The sequence below is a fragment of the Pseudopipra pipra genome, chromosome 7 (genome assembly GCF_036250125.1).
Source record: "Pseudopipra pipra isolate bDixPip1 chromosome 7, bDixPip1.hap1, whole genome shotgun sequence".
NCBI lineage: Eukaryota > Metazoa > Chordata > Aves > Passeriformes > Pipridae > Pseudopipra > Pseudopipra pipra.
Window position 1 is genome coordinate 33288920 of NC_087555.1, and position 20317 is coordinate 33309236.

The 20317-nt window shown below is 41.5% G+C and overlaps 1 protein-coding gene across 7 annotated transcripts in view; it reads left to right on the forward strand.

The window, feature by feature from the left end:
- The first annotated feature begins 1969 nt into the window (after window positions 1–1969).
- Window positions 1970–20317, forward strand: part of CCNT2 (cyclin T2) — a 26249-nt gene continuing 7901 nt past the window's right edge. For 2 of the 7 annotated variants that reach the window (XM_064661594.1, XM_064661595.1), the window contains exons 1-7: window positions 1972–2184; window positions 2907–2988; window positions 9387–9515; window positions 10214–10274; window positions 11281–11343; window positions 17652–17697; window positions 19005–19168. In XM_064661594.1, coding sequence (XP_064517664.1) covers window positions 1985–2184; window positions 2907–2988; window positions 9387–9515; window positions 10214–10274; window positions 11281–11343; window positions 17652–17697; window positions 19005–19168 — 745 coding nt within the window. In that variant the 5' untranslated portion in view covers window positions 1972–1984. The other 5 variants (XR_010432030.1, XM_064661597.1, XM_064661599.1 and 2 more) reach the window with 5 other exon arrangements.

Consider the following 20317-nt stretch of genomic DNA (forward strand, 5'->3'; position numbering starts at 1 on the left):
CTGTTGCTGATTTCAGAAACTCTCTAAACACAGAGTCTAGTTTAGAAAGGGGACACTGTTCCTTCTGCACATGGTACCAGATGGAGATGTCTACAAATCAAGCACACCAATTATCAAGACTTTGAACTATTCATATTTTCAGCAAATGAAGGAATTAGTGTTCATTGGCTACAAGTTATATAGTTCTCTTATAAATTAGTATTCTATCTTCCACTGGTTAATGATTCTCTCTCTGCTCATGCTCATTATTCCACATGCTGAGACTTTTTCTTCTTTTGGGTCGGTGGGTCTCTTGGGTCTGTGAGTTGGTGGTCACGGATCTCCCCCTGCCGGAAATACCTTGTATCCCACTGGAGCTGATTTCAGCACAGTTGCTGAGCTGGGTTTACCAGTTTCTTCCTTATCTGGGGAGTTCTGCCAGCTGTCCTTGTGGCCCGTAAATTCTGCATTCTTTGTGCCCAATATTAGGGGTACATCCTTCCTCCCAAGCTTTGTTAACCCACCCCTGGGTCTGAGGTCATTGAAGTACGTCAAGCTCTAAACTGTAACAAGGCAATTCCACCAAGTAATTTCTTTTTCCAACACCTGGACATCACTTAGAGCTTGTTATCTTTTGTTTTGATGTCGAGGTTTAGAGATGTAACAAGGACTGATGGTATTTGCAATGGAACGTACCATAGAATTTACATATAGCTAAAGCAAGTGATTTAAAGGCACTAACCAAGCAAAAGAAAAAACGATGAGGAGAGGAACTGAGGCAGCCAGCCAAGCACTACCCAGTTACTGCATAACCAAGGGAATTGTTTTGAAGAAGTTATTAAGGAGGTCACTTAGAACACTGGGGGCTCAAGGCAGAGAAGACCAGCAAAGACCCCCAATGAAGCCTCTCCGAGACCTTGCAAGGATATATATATATATATAATAGATGTTGGGAAATGTCATGAATATGTAACCGGAACGTGGAGAAGGAAAAAGGAAAAATTGTGTAACGTTGACATATAAAGTGTAGCAGTGGTACCTTGGTGCGCATTTTGGCTAAATGATGACCAACACACCCAACGTCTTGACTTCTAAAACTCACAAATGGGAGTCTTAGAGGTTTTCTTTTAGGCACCACTTTTAGGCGGCAGTTTCATGGGTTATATCTCCCTTAGTGTTGATTAGGCTTGAAAGCATTTGTGGTGGGTTGACCTTGGGGATGCCAGGTGCCCACCCAGCCGCTCTATCACTCCCCTTCCCAGCTGTAAAGGGGAGGGAGAGTAAGATGGAAAACAACTCGTGGGTTGGGATAAGGCAGTTTATTGAGGCGAAAGCAAAGCGAAAGCTTGCACGTGCAAAAGTGAAGCCAAAAATAATGTTTATTCTCTACTTCCATCAGCAGCGATGTCCGGAAGCTTTCCCGAGAGGAGGGCTTCAGCACGCATAGTGGTTCCTTGGCAGGCAGCCACTGGAGACAGTGAATGCCTGCCTTCCTGCTCCTTGCCTTAGCTTTTATATCTGAGCTGATGTCACACGGTACGGAATATCCCTTTGGTTTGGGTTGGGTCAGCTGGCCTGGTTGGGTCCCCTCCCCGGAGGAATGTTACAGTGCTGGTGCTGTGCTCGGCGGGAGCCAAAACACCGGAGTGTTATCGACACCCTTCCAGCTGCCAATGCAAAGCACGGCATTGTGAGGGCTGCTGCGGGGGGAGGGAACTCCAGCTCAGCCAGACTCCAATACAGCACACAGAGATCAAACAGCAAAGAACGTGTTTTCTCAAGAATAGTCCATATTTTGCAAGGACTCCGTGATTCCACGATTCCACGCCCCCCCGCACCCTCAGCATCCAAGGCCACCCCCTGTCCCCGCCCCTCAGGACACGTGACCTGCGGGCGCGCGGCCGCTCTGCCGCGATACTCTATGGTTGGCCGCGGGCGCGCGCGGGGCCGCCGCTCTCGCGAGATCGGCGCGAGAGGCGGTGGCGGCGGCGGCGGCGGAGGTGTCATGGCGGCGGCGGGCGCGGGCTCCGCCGGGGCCGCGACGCGGGGCGGCGGCGGCTCCTCGGCCGCGTCGCGCTGGTTCTTCAGTCGCGAGCAGCTGGAGAACACGCCCTCACGGCGCTGCGGCGTGGAGGCCGACAAGGAGCTCTCGTACCGGCAGCAGGCGGCCAACCTCATCCAAGACATGGGCCAGCGCCTCAACGTGTATCCGAGCGGTGCCGGGCGGGACGCGCTCAGGGCGGCGGGGGACGGGCGGGGACGGGCGGCGGGACACCCCTTCCCTCGGTGTGGGAGCCCTCCCTGAGACCCCTCCCGGGCTCCCACAGCCCCCGGCCGACGCTCCCGGGGGATGGAGCCGTGGCCTGAGGCACAGAATGGGAGGAGGAGCCTGCGGGGCCCCGCGCCGCGCTCTTTGTCGGCGGGCGAGGGGCCCGGGGCTCCCACCGGCCCTGCCAGCCGCGGGTGGGTCCCTGGCTGCGGGTCTGGGCACTTATAAAGTGAAGCCCAGTGCCCGCAGACCCGTTTTCCACGAAACGGGCATCTCCTCCGTCGCCGTTCTTTAATGTGATTTTAAAAAGAGCGAGCCTAAACCCTCACAGTGCTTGCTGAAATAGTTGACTTGGAACGAAACAAAAGCACTTGAGACGGTGTTTCAGCGCATGTCGCTCATTGATGAGTTTTCATTGAGCGGGTGACTGGCGAGCCTGGTGTAGGAATCTCCACATGGTCTGCGGAACAGATGGGAAGGATCCGTGTTAATATCGGTTAAGTGTGTGTTAATATCAGTTCAGTTCTGAAGTGTCCTTAATCCATTTTCGCCTGGAGACAGCATGTTGAGAGCAGTGATTGATGTGGAAAGCCCATCGCCTTCAGATCTTGTAAACAGTTTTCTCAATATGTAGTGTTTCCTTAATTTAATCTTCCAGCTCTCAGCTTACGATAAATACCGCAATTGTTTACATGCACAGGTTTTATATGCATCATTCCTTCACGAAATTTAATCGAAATGTAAGTATGATTTCACATGTGGTAATAATATGCCGGTAATTTTGTCAGTCTGACTGAGAAGTGTTGCATGCAGGAGTGTAACGTTTGGTTTGTTTACAGGAATTGTAGCTTCTTATCAGTGAATTAGAAGCAGCAATGATACTTCTTTTCAACTTTGAATTACCTTAACTAGGGGCAATTAGATTTTATCTTCTGCCATGAAAATGAAAAAAATAGGCACCCATCAGCAAGCACATTTCAGATGTGTGAAGAATGCATTGAGACGTTTTGGATGTGGCTGGTGCCTCTGTGCTGTAGTTTGAAAGGCTGATGTGTAGGAACGCACATTTTTCTTGATGAAGTCGGTGGAAGTGCTGGCATGATGTGTCTGTCAGTGATAATGTGGTCATGTGTGTATCCGTATGGATTATGTGTCTGTTCCTGAAGCAGTGTAAATTCATTTAGCTAGTCTAGTCTTAAGTGGTGTGGTGATAAGTCATATCAGGCAAGAAAAATGTTTAAATCTGGTAAGAGAATGCCAGCTCTCCTGTTTTAACTAGTGACCTGAATATGCTGACTCTGAACACAGAATGTGTTATAAAGAACAGAGTTCTTCAGTAAAAATACTGGCTGTGATTGAGGAATTCTGTAACAGGTATGGAACTTGAGATAACAACCTGGAAATGTCAGGCCTCTTTTATGTCCGGTACTGGCTGCAATAGTTAGAAAAGTAATAATATAGTATTCTAGGTATTCTTGGGGTTTTTTGTTTGTTTGCTTTAAGCAAGAACAGTTAATAATGATCGTGGTATGTCATTAAATGGTGAGGATAAGTTTTCTTAGATCTTTTAATGACAAAATAAGCAGATGGAGACTGTGACAGGTGTTAGGTCTAGACCAGAGCAAACCTTGATCTACCAAGGGGTAAAATCATGCAAACCTTGCACTGTCTGCAGTTGGGGCAGGTACATACTGGGGTGCAGTGAGAGCCAATTCTTTACCATGAATTTGTTTGCTGTTGTTGGCTGAACAAATAGGCATCTTATTTGGTGTTTATTTGGCAGGAAATACATATTTCAGAAGTGTATTACATTATTTTTTGTGCAAAATCTGAGATAAATTCAAACTTTCAGCAGCTTGTTACCAAAACTGCAGTGTTGATCCATATAAGCTCCTGTTTCTCCCCACTGTGTACCTGCCCATGTAACCTGTAGCTGGTGGAAGAGGAGCTGGTGAGGCATCCAAAGTTTTCTGTGGCTGTGGATGGGCTGGGCAGAGCTGCTTGGAATGGAGAGATGGCTCTGTGCAGAGCTGATTTATTTATATATAGACCTACATACCTCTTATATCACCTGTTAGAGTGTTTGTTCTGTCACCTGGTAATCTAGGCTAGATTTAGGCAGCAAGAAGCTTTAGTTGCTGTGTTTGGTTTTTCACTGGATGCTGGTAAATGACAGTCACTTGGAACTGGAAGCACTGCAGTATTTGGATGTATAGTGCCCTTTATATGAAAACTATGCCTTAGGTTATACTTGAGAATGTTAACATTCTCTGATAAGCTATGGCTGAATGCCATGGAAGCTGCAACTGTTACAGGAGGGGAGGGAGTTTATTGTTAAATTAATTCTCAGGTAATAGTATTCAAAGTTAAAGGCAAGTGCACTGCAGGTTTTCGCTCAGTATTCTTGCCGAACTCCTTTTTGTGATTCTCAATGAGTGTCAGGCCAGAGAGTGGCTTTGTGTGTGTGCTGATGGGCAAGTGCATTTTCTTACTCGCATTCCTGTGGGGTAATGGGGGTGGGCTCAGTGAATGGAGTCACTCTGCAAATACTCCCAAACCATCTGTCGGGTTCTCTGTAGGAAAAGCAAAAGCCAAGGACTGTAATAAATACTTAAAATCAAATCTCCAGAGTACTTGGCAAGCTAAAAAAGGTAACAGTATTCACCAGTACAAGAAGAAAGTAACCCATAGAAATTAAGGTACTAGCAGTTTTGAAGCTGAGACCTAGCAAAAATTTTCTATAGTGTAAGCAGTATGTCTCTAGTATTTCTTTGTTGTGTGCACGGGGTGCTGTTTATCCATGACAAGAAGGAATCTGAAGGCTGGGGCTAGAAAATTAGATGGCCATTAGTCAGAATGCCTTATGATCTTCTGAGCTGAAAAAATGTAGCCTATGTTTTATTGGTAGATTTATGTTTTTAGGCAACTAATAAGCACTTGTGTATTTATCATCATGTGTAATTGCCAGGTTATACAAATATAGATATGTCTTATATATGTCACATGCACTTAATTGTTAATAAACAGACCTTCTAGTGGAAGCTCAGTTACTGAATGGCTGTTGTCTTAATTCTTGTTTTTCCTTCAGTATAAGTTTCTGCTAAACAATTTTACAGGCTTTCAGGAGTTTGAGCCATCTGTGAAGAGGGAATGGAATTCCCAACAGTATCTTCAATCTGTGGAGCCACAGGGGTGGGATCAACCAGTTAATGTGTTAATGTACTGCTCTGATGACCAAATGGCCCTTTTTTGGTGAAGTTACTGTGGGCTGGCAAGTCATCAATTGCTATGGATTGCCCACAAAGTACCTGCAAAAAAGAAAGTATCGAGGTTTTGATGTTGCAATCAAAGCAGGTTAAGACCTTACAAGGTTGCTGTGCCCCAGTGATAGGGTGGAAACTTTACCAATTCGGGTGAGCAGAATTGGATGCCCCTGGCTGTGTAAATGACAGGAGTTACTATGAAACTCCTCAGCCTTAGTACAAATTAATCTTTCAATGTTACTGTTGACCAGGGCACAGTAACTTTGGTTTGCTGAGTAGAAAGTTGGTCAGTGTTAATACTGGGATGGGAATGGAGCTCACTGGCTTTTTAAAGGCTGTACTGGCCTGGCTGTTATCCTTAAAATTATCTTGAAAATTTAAATTCTTCTGCAAATACTGTTTCTATAGTACTTGCTGTCTCATACTGTTATGTAGCAAATAGTTCTTTTGGATGCATATTCTTCAGTACACTGTGATTTGAAGAACAGAAAAGGGGGAAAAATCCTTGGTATGCTGGAAATGAGAGGTAAGGCATCCAAATGGTAGCTGTAGTTTTTAAATATAATCCTTGGAAATGCCATGTGGAATACCAAACAACCAGTTGAAAATATACGTGATGTCAAGGGGGTTTTGTGACATGCAGTGAACTTAGTGAAGAGCCTAAAGAAGGCCATATGAGGAATTTTTTTCCTTCTAGTGCAAGGTAGGTGAGTTGTGTAGAGAGGGTTTTGTGTCCCATCCTTCTCTATTCCCTTCCTGTCTCCTGTGCAAATTGTACAAACCATCTTGTACAAATCCCAGCATTAAACACTTGACTTGGCAGTTATGCAAAGTTCTTAAAACTTTCATAATACACTTCAGGCTTTAGTGAGGCTGTTTTGGATCCTTCAGTTCTGGTTTTAATCTTGCAATTTAACATATTTGCTGCTTTTAAGCAATGCAAGCTCCTGCTTATAATAAAAAAAAATCCCTGCAGCTCTTTGTGCTCGACCTTGAAAACCCTCTCATAGACTGGAACCACTCTTAATGTCTTAAGCTAAATTGTATCAAATCTAAAAACATACTAATATTGGCATTAAAAGGGAGAGGGAATCTCAGAAAACTATGTGCATGCTACATGTATATTCTGAGATTTTTCTGAATGCCTTTGTTTTTACACTATGTCTTGTATTTTGTAAGTGAAAAAGGACTTACAGCACATTTACCAATGAAACTTGCTGTTTAGTGCTCTTGGATTGTCTTAACAAGGCCCTTATGTTTTGGGATTTTTTTTCTCTTTCGGTGGGACTTGGTTTCTGAGATTCTCAGCTAGTAAAAAATTGGATTTAATTTCATAAATCATGTCTCTTCTGAAGATATTTCTCCAAGTCTTAAAGACTATTTTGGGTGCATGGTAGAAAATTACTTTAAATTATTTTGGTTGATGTCAAATTAAGATGTTTATATATAGGAAGCTTATCGCTTTGTCAAATATGTGTCTCTGATTTTGCCTTTTTGTTCTAATTTGCTTTTTTTTGGCCATTTTTGGGAATTGGAAATGAATGAAAGCATTGAAGTAACTTTGCCAGTTATACACTTAGCAGGGTGTGTCGTCTTCACTGGAGACTGCATGTGTGCCAAGTCTGAAATTTTATTAGGATGTCTATTTTCTGAATAAATACCAAGGAAGATAAAAATACTGACCTACTCAAAACTGGGAGTGAGAACCCTTGTCCTAAACAAGGCAAAGATCTGAACTCTTTGGCCAGAAGCCAACACTTCTTTTTGAAGGAAATAGATAATTGGGCTGTACAAAGATTTCTGATGAACCAAAGTTAAATGACAGTTAATCAGCTTAACTTAATTAGCCTCCAGAACTGTGTTTTATGTAAGGTCTTGGAGGTCAGGAGTTGTGTGGAGACTTCTTGGCCAGAAGGGATCCATTTCAGTAAACTAGAAGATCTCCTGAAGTCAGGCTGATGAAGGTGCTTTTTTGGAATGAAGTAGAACCTTGGTGCAGTCAGACACAGAGTAACAGTGAGGGACAATTTACCAATGATTCAACTGTGTGGTCAGTGGTGACTTGGTTCAGAAATGCCTCTGGGAGGTGGAGATGTTTTCAGCCATGGAGGTTGTTGGAGGTGGATTTTTCAGAAAGGTAAATTGTGACAATTCCACATATGAATAACTATACCCACAAACTGTACAGGAAGAGACCTGGGCTTATATGAGTGAGACAGCTGCACTTGAGAGAGCTTTGCCTGGGTTGTTGCATCCCTGGGCTGGAGTTTGTCTGCTCTATAAAATGCCTTTCCATGCCATGTGTTGGGTTATACATGTGTGTGCTGCTGCACATCTTCTGCACTTCAGAGCTGTTGCTACTCTCCCTCTCTCAACTCCAGAAAGCCTTTCCATCATTTATTCATTTGTGAGACTCAAGTTACAAGCTTCTTAAAAAGAAAACAGGGGTTTTTTTCTCCCTTATAGAAGAATTTGTTCCCTCTGACTTGTTTTGGGTGGGTTGGGTTTTTCAGAGTGCTGGATTTCTCATGGCACACTTCTACTCATCAAAGGGTATCTCCTTCCCAGGGTGTCAGTTTTCAAGTCTACCAACTTTAAAGTTTTTCTTAAGATCCAAGCAGGCATTTCAAAGTGATTTAAGGATGCAAAAAGTACTCCCTCAATACATTTGAAAGGTTCTAAAATTTAATCCCTTAATCAGTTTGTTGCAGTTTTCCATATATTGCAAATCTTTATGCCAAATGCTTCATTTCATGATAACAAAGGGCTGCGTGCTGATAAAAAGAAGGCAAAGCTGACTTTGGGAGAGGATGCCTCTTAGTCAGTCTAGTTCTGTTTGGGCACTGAATGAGAAATCCAATACCTGCACTACTTGCACCATGCAGTAATTAAATACTCAGCAAGCAGCTGCTTCAGTCTCTGAATAAATGCTTTATACTGGCTTAATTTTAACCATTTTAATCAGCTCATGTCTAGATGATTTCTACTGCCATTTTAATTCCTCTTTAACATGGGCAACTTTTGCATACAAAAAGGACCTAATTCTTCAGTCTTTTGCGGTTTGCTGTGTTCTGTGTCTGCACACATCTGTCCTTGTAGCTGACAGCAGGCATCAAAACTACTTCATAGCTCTCTCCTGGGTGATACTGAACTGCCAATGGGAGCTTTGCTGCCAGCTTATGACACCTAGAGTTTTATATAAAATTCATCTTAAAGTGTAACATGTACTCTTTACTAACATCTGATATAACTGATGTTTTATGAATCCTTGTGCTTCGTTCTTCAGATACTGCTGGGTGTACAGTAAAGTTTCTAAGAATACATATATATATATATATATAAAGTTTCTTTTACTTATACAACCTGTGTTTATATAACAAGCTCTTTTTATTAAAGTTCCGTGCAAAGTTTCTCAGTCTTTAGGAGAATCAAATGCTGGCAGAACTTGTGATCAGCTGTTTTGACTTTTACTGAAAAGATGGTGTAATGACTCGCTCTGTGCAAGAAATTGGATGAACTTTCTCACAAAGTATATTTAACTTGAAACAGCCTGTTCTTGTGTGACTAACTCTTCTGGACCAAATTATTTTTTTTTTATGTTGAACTAGAATTAGTTTGACCTCAAACTTCTTACTCACAAATGTAATTTAGCATTTTGCTGCTCCTTCCCTGTGCTGCTGGGAGGATTACATCAGTTATAAAATAAAACATGACTAGTTGTATTTTTGTTGCCTTGCATGACTTCAAAACTGGGAAAAAAAAAGCCACAAATCCAACTTCTTAAACTTTTTCTATTTATTAGTTTAGACTCTCCATAAAAATTCAAGTCCTGCTTGTAAAAAGTTAAAAAGTACTGATGTGTTTTTCTTCTTCAGATAATGTCTCCTACGGCATTGTTTTTGGCTGCAAAAGTGGAAGAACAGCCACGGAAACTTGAACATGTTATTAAAGTAGCAAATGCCTGTCTTCATCCTCAAGAGCCACAACTGGATACAAAGAGTGATGTAGGTGGAAGTCATGGTTTTAAAGATGATCAGATGACACTTCATCTTATGATCTGTGACACTGTCTCACTGGATTATTGCTGTCTGCAGTCTAGGAAAAAGCCTTTTGTTTGTACACCATTTAAGTCTTTTGTATTACTTAATGCAGCATAATTAAGGACTGGTATTTGTTGTGAAACTTGAAGAGATTGCTCCATCTTGAAATTGCATTATTTTTAAGGCTTCCACATGTAGAGTAGAAGTGGATGTTTAAATAAGAGGTTTCATGTGGTTCCCTGAGTGACACAGTTTGTGCAGAGCTCTGAGTTCAGGACTGTCTCAGGCAGAGGTTCACTGTGCCCTCTTGGCTATATGTGATATAGTTGTCAGCTGCTGCCTCTGCTGTACATTGCTACTCCTTCCATTTGCCAGAGTTTGTACAGCTTCCACTTTAAGAGTTCACATTATCTTTCCTGAGCCACAGGCCAGCTGAGCATCTCCAGCTGTATTTTTAAAGTACCTGTAAGATGAATAACCTGCCCAGAGATACTCAAGTTGACTTGCACTGGGAAGCCTTTGTAATTCTCACCCTGTTGTGAATTGTCAGTTCTAACTGACTGCTCTGGTGTTGCCAGTACGGGTGTTCAAACAGGCAGCGTGTGATTGAAATTCTCCCACAAGGGATTGCTGCTCTTCACCTGTTTGCTTCTCTGTTTCAGGCTTACCTTCAACAAGCCCAAGAGCTGGTTATACTTGAAACAATAATGCTTCAAACTTTAGGTATGTCCTAAATATCTCCTGTGCAGCCAACTTACTATGAAGGAGTAATGGGACCCGAGTAACTGGATTTTTGATGTGTTCTTGATACACTAGAATTTTACTGTTTTCGTGTATAACTTCTGACCTGTGAATTTAGTTTTGTGTCAGCAGTTCTGCTGTGTTCACTTTGGAGAAAAAAAGGGGCATCTGTACTTTGGAAATAGATTTTTCTGACAGTTTGAGTTAGAAATGTGTAGGCTTCCAAGTAGATTTTAATCTGAAGAAGTGATTACATTGATATTTCTTTGTGTAAGGTAACACATTACTCTGGGTTAGCAGTGTGTTAATCCTGAAACAACCCATTTAATGGTTCAGATGATTCCCAAATTTGAAATGGAATGTTCTGCTAAGAAATTCTTCTGACTTCAGAATACCTTAGAGACAACTCCTGCTAGCAGACCTGAGAACACAGACTTGCTTAGATATTCTTAAATACCACTTGGAGTATATTGTTTTTAAAAAAATAGCTCACAGTAGTGACCTAATTCTTAAGATAGTTTCATAAACAAAGAAGGGTTTTCTAAGTTACTAACCTACTAATTGACTTAAATTTTAATTTCTTAGCTGCAAATGGTTTTAAGTCCTAGAAATCAGTAAAGTGCATGTGCACAACCACACATCTGCATTGCAGTTTTTACTGATTTATTAATGTGCTAGAAACTGTTCAGATATGTTCAACCTTAAAAATACAGTAATTTCCCAGGTTATGTACGTATATATATATATATATATATATATATATATATACAGGCATTGAGTTATTTTCCTAATGGATCATGAAGTAGCTATACCATCTGCCATTCAAAAGTATGAAAAGGTGCAGAATCAAAGGCAGTTAAATCCTGGTACTTGTTCTGCAGTACAAAGGTTTAGTAAGTATTTTAGGTCTGCGGGGAAGCATAAGGGGTTGGGTTTTTATTTTACAGATGCAAATGTATAATTCTAAAATGTATTTGTAACTCTTCAGGTTTTGAGATTACCATTGAACATCCACACACAGATGTTGTGAAATGTACACAGTTAGTGAGAGGTCAGTGACTTTTAACCACTTCTGTAAGTCCTTTTTTACTTTTATAGTAAAATTTGAAAGTGATGTTATTTGTGTAATGTGATCTTCACCAACTGTGTTATCCAAAGAGTATGTTTAAAGCTAGTTACTAAAAGCTTGATCTTAACCTTTAGAGATTAAGATAAAGAGTCCAGTCCTCTATCCTTCATAACTTTTTTGTCTTCTTGTAAGATTTGATTTTAACAATATCTATTCCATGTGTTTTCAAGGGACAGAAGCAGTCAGTAGTTGAGAAGTGGTTGGCCAGCTGCTTACTATTGTTCTGAGCTGATTATTTTCACTCTGAAGTAGTTCTACCAAGTGAAGTTTAGGCTGCCTGTTGGCTGATGGCTGATGGTAGTTTTTTTGTCTTAGCAAATCTTTTTAGGTAATGAACTGAGGGGTAAAGAGAGTGCATGGCAAGTCTGCTGTCACATGCAAATACTTAGAAATGTGACTAATTGTTTTTCTGGAGCCTGGTGTACTTGTTTTGGATGGTAGCACAAAACCCCAAACCTTTGGTTAAACATATCTAACTTGTATGCAGCTTAATGTGACTGGCAAGAAACCTGTTTTGTTCTTTAATGTTTTTGTGGCTTTTCGGCACACCATCTTTAATTCTTAAATTGGTTTCCTTTGGAGCCTTAAAAAAAAGAAAATTAAAAATCCTCTCATAAGATGGAGGATTAAAAAAAATCAGGAATCAGTTGTAAAAACACCTAAAATAAGCTTTTCACTTCAATTATGTTTCTTAAGTAAAAAGTGTTTGGAAATTATTAGACCATGGCTTTTAGTGTTTAGTCCTTGGCTGGTTTTGCAGTGAAAAATGCAAAGTTAAGTGCTCCAAAGTTTTTGGTGGTTTTTTTTTTTCCTTCTATAAAATATACAAAAGTTAGTTACAACTTAATAATGTTAACTAGGTTTGTTTGTAACTCTGGAATTAATGGTGTTCTTTGAAGGGAGAGTATCTCCTATTTTCAAGTAACTTAGTGGTGCAGTGTCTTCAGAGTCTGAGTAGGGCTGGTGCTGTAATTTATTTGCATATAAAGTACCTTTATTGCTATTCTTGCTATAAGATAATGATTCTCTGCTTTCTGTCCAGATTTGGCTGTGACTTGGTGCATGGGTGTCATTACACCTAAAGCTGCATCAGCAGCTCTGTAGGATTTGGCTTTGGGTTTTCTTGGTCAGCATAAATGTGGGCACATTTCAGTGTTTTGTGGGAGCCCCTGTGCTTCTGCTCAGTGTGTGGGGTATGAGCAGGGGTGAAGGCAATGTTGTCCTGCCTCAGATTTCCACATTAGTGAGTGTGTTTGACTGGAGCCTACAGGAAGGAAGGCACATGCCTACACAGACTGTGTTTCCTTTAGTCAAGGATAGATACCACTCTGATAGTTCAGCTCTTATCTTTGTGTTTTGTGCTAATCTTTTATACTGACAAAATTCATACTTTGAAGGTACTGCTAATTTTTTAATTTGACATAGTAAAGCTAGTAATTAATGTCAGCAGACTTGAAAAAAAATGCTTAGAATTCTAAAATTATATCAAGTCTTGAAATCTGAAGACTTCAGTGAGGGCTGAAAGTCCCTGTGCCTAAAGGAGTGGTGCAAAGGGAATGTAATTTGTCTGATCCTTGAAAACCTACTCACTGAAGTAGTTGTGCTCCTTAGTGTGTGTGTATGCAAGTGGAATCCTTGGCAGCACATGCCCTTCCTTTGAATGGTGTAGGTTGAGAACACAAGGCTTGAGGACCTAATATTTAAAAAAAAAAAGGAAGCAAATGAATAAATTAATTTAAAACATCAAGCATGAAGTCTGTAGTCAGGCATGCAAGTCAGGCAAGGACAGAATAATTGCTTTCTCTTATGTATTGACAGAACAGAGATGGGCTTGTGGGCACAGTGATGTATCTTCAAAGACACAGTGGTGTGAGTTTAGTTCTCTATCCACGAGATAGTTATTATTGGGCAGTGTGGGGTTTTAATGTCAGTAGATGCAACAGATATTTAAGTCCTGAAGCTTTCAATACTTGTCAATGTTAAACTGTTAGTGCCAAAGGGATTGACTGAGAAGTTAAAGAAAGCCAAGGTTACTTCTTCCAGTTCTGGCAACATCACCTTGGACAAAAAGCACCATTTCGGAGTGCAGAGATACCCTTTTTTATTAAAGGTGATTAACTTCTCCAAGACCATTGTGATTAAAACCTCCAACTGCATGTTTGGGGAGAGAAGGGAGGGAGGAATGTGATGTGGCTGATGTGCCTCAAAACAGAGGCAGCAAAGTTAGCTGAGGTATGGGAATGGGCTTGGGGTGTGTGCACTGCATTGCCATGTGGTGAGAAGGTGCCCTTTTGCTGCCTAAACTGCAGTGCCTCAGAGGATGGCTGATTCTCCGTATCACTTTTTGTTGTCTTGCATCCAGGGTAGTGTGTTTTATGCTGTCACTGTTACCTGTATTAACCTTTAAGCTACTCCCTTTTAAAAACAAAATGAAAAACATTAAAATAGAACCCAGATTCTGTTGTTCATGCTCAAAAGGTTCAGCCAAGTCCTTTGTCAGAAGACTCTCTAGTCTGGTAGTGGCACACCAGAGGTAATTGCTGGAAGCTGAAGATGAACTAGGAAGTGGGAATAGGTGCAAATAAACATAATTGCTTCAACACACAACTAAAGAAAAAGTTGAATTCTTCTCTAAGATTGAAAGCCTTTTTGAAGGCAGTGTTAGACAGCGGGATCATTGTAGATAAGAAGTGACTGGATGGATACTGGATGGATACTGGATGGATACATAATGACTCATGATGTTCAGGCATATGGTATCCAGTTATTCCTTCTGGTGCTCAGAGACTCCTGGGTTAATGAAATTGTTCCACCTTTACAGTTTGGTCAGTAGAGCAGACAAGGAAAATGGTGTGGGCTTAGTCTTTTTTCTGCACCGTTCTTCCTCAGTGTCAAGAGACTGAGAAGAGGAGACAGGACCAACATTCCTTAGGATCCCACAGGTCCTTTAAGGAATCTGAAGACAGTGGATGTGTGAGGGCCTGTCAGCAAGCCTCAGTGCCCATTCCAAGAATTCTCCAGTACTGAAGAGAAGAAAAGAGGAAAAAAACCCCCCTAAAACAACAAAACCAGTTTTGTTGCCTATCTCCCTTGCTGGCTTCAGTGCTGGCTGAATGATCAGCAGTGAAGCTGCCCTAATGCCAAGACTATGACATGGTCCTCTTAAGCTCTGGTGCAGAATCAGTCTGTTCTCAGCCTGCTTCTGGTGAAACTTGAAGGGGAGGAATCTGTATCCTCATCTCCATCTTGGGAAGTCTTCAGTCATTCCTTTTTCTGTGTTGGAACACAACCTTTTGGAACTGAAGATGGGATCTCAAGGATTTCTAGGATTGTTCTCGCTACTCTGCAGGTTATCAGGTACCTTGAACACCCATGATCCTTACTAATCTTTTGTGGAAATTGCACTGTCAAATCCTTCAAATATGCCATAGTATCTGTATGCACAGGTACCATTGCTTAAATCAGGCTGAGAAAGACAAGGTCAGCAGAAGAGGAGGTGAAAATGCATCAGCTTTTTCAGAGGGTATTCACATGAGGAAAATTTAAGTCTTAGTGTACTAAGTGGTGTGGAAAGATCTGAAACCCCAGCTGCACTCCAGCACGGCTGCAGGTGGCCTTCACATGCTGAACTTTGACCTCAGGCTTTTACAAGCCTGTTCCCAGGGTTTTAGTACTTTCAAGAAAGTAAAGCCACCAGGACTGCTCAGCCCTAAATGCCTACACCATGGCCTGCTCCAGCCCTTTCCAGATACAGCAGGCATCCACCAGCAAACCTCTGTTCAGAGCCTGGGGCTCTTTTCCTTTGGCCAGAAGGACTTCAGCAAGCTCCTCTCTCCTGATGCTGACTGGCTTATCTGCCATCTCCTCTTTCTGGGGAACGCTTCCAAATGTGTGCAGGGTCCAGGCATAGCCACCTACCACCCTCCTAAGGGGGACTTGGCAGTCACATTTTCATGAGTATCCCGAGATCCAAGATAAGCTGTGTTGAAGAAAAGACTCAGATATCTTGGAATTGCAACCATTGTGTGGCTCTGCCCAGTAAAAAGCATTTTGGTTTCCAGTTGGCAGTTTCTTGGAGACGGCCTTTTGGAAGGTGTATTGGACAGCAAGTCCTGTTCCAAAATATTGATTCCAACTTCAGTGATCCCCTGCCTTATGGTTGCTTCTGCAGCAGTGGGACAGGGTGGATGTTTCAAATGCCCCTGAACTGCTGAAATCCCAAGCTGGTCATTACTGGCTGGTATTGTAGCCATCGGTCCAGCGGCTTGTGAGTTTTAAGAGCAGCTCTGCTGGCTTGTTTGAGTCTCTGCTTCAAGATGATTGGAATTTGGAGATGCACTTTTCACTACTATAATGGAAGTAAAACATGAAAATATAGGAACCAAAATTCATTAGCTTTAATTTCTGTGATGGATTCTGCTAAACCAAAGCTGACCTAAATAGAAGAGTTCGGGAGGGATGTTTTCAGTTGTGCCTTGTGTTATCAAAGGCTTCAGCTGTGAGCTGAAATTTCTTGTTGGTTTTGCAAATGATGGTTATTTATCTGTAAATAAGTTGAAACAGTATCATACTACTTGTAGTATAGGTAAGGTATTTAGCACGTTAATTTTTGATTGGGGCCAAAATGTGTGTTTCAAGATATGATTCTTTTCTTCCAGGTATGTGTTTTGATTTACTCAACTTCCAAGCTGATGTTAAATAGAAGTTTTCTGGCATCTGCTTTTCTTCCTTGTTCAAAAGGGACATTTCAGTAGAGATGCTTCTTGGTCCCAGTCCCTTAATTCAAACATGTAACTTTACAGAGTGTATAAGTCATTGAAGCTCCTTTAGACATTGCTTTAATGAAAAATGAAGAGCAAGACATCAATTTGAGTCTCACTGAACCACTGTGTATTTTCATTTGTTTTGTTATGACAGTGTCATTTCACTTTTTCTTTTTTTGGTAATTCCACCTTACATTTCTTTTGTTGGGAGGGAGAGGAAGAGGTTATTTAGTATGCAATTACCATTATAGTTTGCAAACTAAATATTATAGTATAACACATTGTCAGTTCACCTTCGATTATTATGGATCCAGTAGATTTTTTGTGTGGGAACAGATCCTGTTACCTTGCTACTTCCACATTCTTCTGGGATTATGGCACTGCCTGGCTGTTTAGGGTAAAGACAAGTCTGATTTGTACTCCCTGGCAATCATAAGAAGTTGAGTTAAATCACATTTTTTTATTATGCTATTTAAAAATTAAAATTTAAAAGCTGCTGTAGTATTTCTCAAACTTTATGGAAATATTATTATTAAAATAAAAGCTTAACGATGTTCCCTTTGACATAAAATTCAACACTACACTCTCTGCAGGTAGCACTGATTTCAAGTGATAGTGTCAAAGTAAGACTTGAATGAAGGCTGCATTCAATCTCCCTTGTGCCCAGCTATCCCATTAATGCATGTTACAGTAAGTTCTCTTACCTGAGTGAGCAGTTGGGGTGTCACTGCAGGGGTCAGCACTACGTGGCTGTAACAGCCTGAGTCAGTAGCTTTTCATTTCTGGCATGTTGCAGTCCTGTGTTTTGGTTTGGTTTTTTCCTGACTAACTAAAATGAAGTTTGTTTTCTATTGAAGCTTTGCCATAGGTTTAAGAAATGTGGAGCAAAAAGTTCTGAGCACAGTGCTCTTTATTAGAAGGAGCAGAAAACTGATTTTTTTGGGTTTTTTTACCCTCTAGCTTGGGGACTTGTGGTGTTGTACGGCTTTGGGAGAGAGACATTGCTCTGGTTTTGGGGAGGTTTGGGGGGTGGGAGGGGTGTCCTGCCATGCTCCTCTCCAAGAGCAGGATGTGCACTGTGCTGTGAATGGGCTGTGACTGATCTGTCCTGCAGCCCAGGGAATGGCAGGGGTCACCTAGAGGTGAGGGTTGGGAAGCAGTGCTTCCCAGAGGAGAGTGCTCTCATCTTTGAGGCATCAGAGGGGTTGGATCAGCAGAGGGAAGCTGTTCTTTGAGTTGTACGGAGGGAGGGGCAGTGAATGGAAGGACTGGTCCAGCTCCAGTACCGAATGCAAGGGCCTCTTCTGTGTCTCAGAAAAGATTATTTTGAAGGCTAGTTAGCCAGATTCAGATCAGTTCTGTAGCAATACCCAGCAGTGATTTTGGAAGATAAAACTGCTCTAATTTTGGAATGAACCTGATGAGTTTGTGCCGATCTTTAATCTCCCTGTTTTTCTTTTCTTACAGCAAGCAAGGATTTGGCACAGACATCCTATTTCATGGCTACCAACAGGTTGTTATCCTGAACCTCTTTGTTGCACTGTTGTAGCACACTATAGCTTCCTTTACTGCAGGGCCCCCTCCATGTGTCTTACCCTTGTTGCAGCGGGAGACTGGGCCATCTCCAGTGGTGGTTCCTTCCCGCCTGCAGTGCGGTGTATTGGACAAGGGCCTCGTGGCACAAAGGGGTTAAATGCACAATGAGAAGTGTAGTGGTGCTTTCTGATGACATTTTCTCGATTGTGAGTGCATAAATCTAAAATTGGTAGCCTGAATAGCAGCTAAAGATTACAAAGAGATAAACTTAACCTAGAAATCCGAGCATCTTGGTAAGTACAAAACTATTTTTAGTTTACACTTGTAGTTAATGGCAGTTTTCTCTTAACTTTAAATATATTGATCCAATCTTAACTTATAAAACTGTAGTGGGCCTAAGTTCTTATCAGCTGGCTTATTTTTCTTTTTAGATAGACTAGTACAAGTCCAATGTTCTTCCTTTTAAAAACAGCTCTTTAATCTTAATATACAGTTTTAAAACTTAAGTACTTAGATAAACGTAAGTTCTGGGATTTCAGATGGGTATTGTGTATACATAGCCTGTCACAGAAAGAACTAGAGAGCAGACTTCACTCTTGATTTCTTGATTACTTCAACTTCTTGCCAAACAACTTGAGGCTTTATTTAAGAGGATTACATTACATGTACTTAGTTTTTGGGCAATATCTGCTGATTATTAGAACTGTACAGAATAAATCAATCAATCCTTGTGGTTCCTTGGTGGGCAAGATTCTGTACTTAAGCATCTATTAAGTTGTGCTAAAGCAGTGAAACTGAGCCAATGTATTTTGTGCTGCTGCCAGCTGGAAGCTGAAGACAAGTTCACAAATGTCTTAAATCCAGGCCTATGAAAGCCAAGCCCACCAGTAATTCACCTGGTTCTGTGGAACTGCTGGGGACCTTCTGATTGTCTCATTCAGAGACTGCAGAATCAGCTGTATGCTTTTTACTGTGGAGTTTTAATTGACCATATGATACTTCTTTCTTTTTAGTACTGAAGTACAGTAGAATAACTGTTAAATTTATTTACTGTTCATCAGACTTTTGATAGCAAAAGCAAATTAAACTTTTCTGCCAGATAAATGCCCTGCCCTTTGTTTTCTTAGGGCAGTAAGATATCTTATGAACTTATTTAGCAAAATGTTTAACTGCTGTTGCTTTGACGAGTTGCCTCATTCTATCTGTTAATGGTTGATTTGTTTGGGTTTTCTGTTTTTCATGTTTGATTTCCTTTGGTTCCTCATTACGAAATTTGTGCAACAGTCTTCACCTTACTACGTTCTGTCTTCAGTACAAGCCCACAGTGATAGCATGTGTGTGCATTCACTTGGCCTGCAAGTGGTCCAACTGGGAGATTCCAGTGTCAACCGATGGGAAACACTGGTGGGAATACGTAGATCCCTCAGTTACTCTAGAACTGCTAGATGGTAAGTGATACTGCCTTTCACATCTGGAAACTCAGCTCAAGGGTTTGTTATTCAAGAGATACGCAAGGATTGGGAACATATTATACAGTAAGAGCTTTAAGCCTAAATTCAGTCTCACTGACTTCTTGTACCATATTGTCAGGGGAAAGAAAGGGGTAGGAAAGGGGAGAACTTTGGAAGACAAACTTGGGTTTGAGACCTTTAGTTTGAAGGGGCATCCTTTTGTAGGTGCAGGTCAGAATCTTGGGTTTAAATATTTTTCAGAACCAAGAATGATGGAAATGTACCAGTGCAAATTCCTGCAGTCCTGGTACTGCACTGGAGCAGAACAGTCATTTCAGTCACAGTGTTCATAGGGGTGTACATAAAACCACCGTGTTCACAAGGGCAGTTCTGCATTAACAATTTGGCATCACTTGTGGTATCTCAAATGCCTGTAAAATAGTTTTTCTTGTCAAAAGGCTTTTCCTGAAGAAAGCAAACACCCAGAACTCCACATACCTGGGAGTTTACTGTCTTTTGAAATAGCACCTGTTGCAGAGCAGTCTGGATTTAAGGCCCACATATGCTGCTGGAGTGGGAGCTCCTGAGGCTTTCAGATCCATGTGGACTTTGTTGATCCTGGAGTGAAATGTGCAATTTGGAGTAGTGGTGGAGGTCTCCAGGCTTCCCATGGCTCAGCATGGCTTCCCATGGCCTGCTACTTTCCTCTGCTGAGCTTTTCTTTCTTAATGGCAATTTTTGGTTTTTTTTGTAAGTGAGAAATTGAGTAGATGTCATGTGAAGCACAGAACTGGAGTGAACTTCAGAGTGCAGGTTCAAACATCTCTGTCTTAATGGGCATCTTTAAGTTGTATCTAGTTCCAAACACCACCCTGCTTCCTTCCTACCTGACTGTGGGTTTGTGGATTTGAAGGGAATGCTGTGAGTTCATTGTGAACTTGGCTCTATTCTTCAGGCATTTATGGAGCTGGTGTGTTTGATGGACTTGGGCAGGCCAGAGGCCTGAGGCAGTTGTGCACTTGGGAGCAGCTTAGTTTATAATTTGTTTGTGGAGTTCTGGAGAAGCCAGTTCTTCCAGACCTGCATTCAAATTCTGACTGTACTTAATTATTTTTAGCTTAGGAGTAAAATTAAATTTCAGTGGAA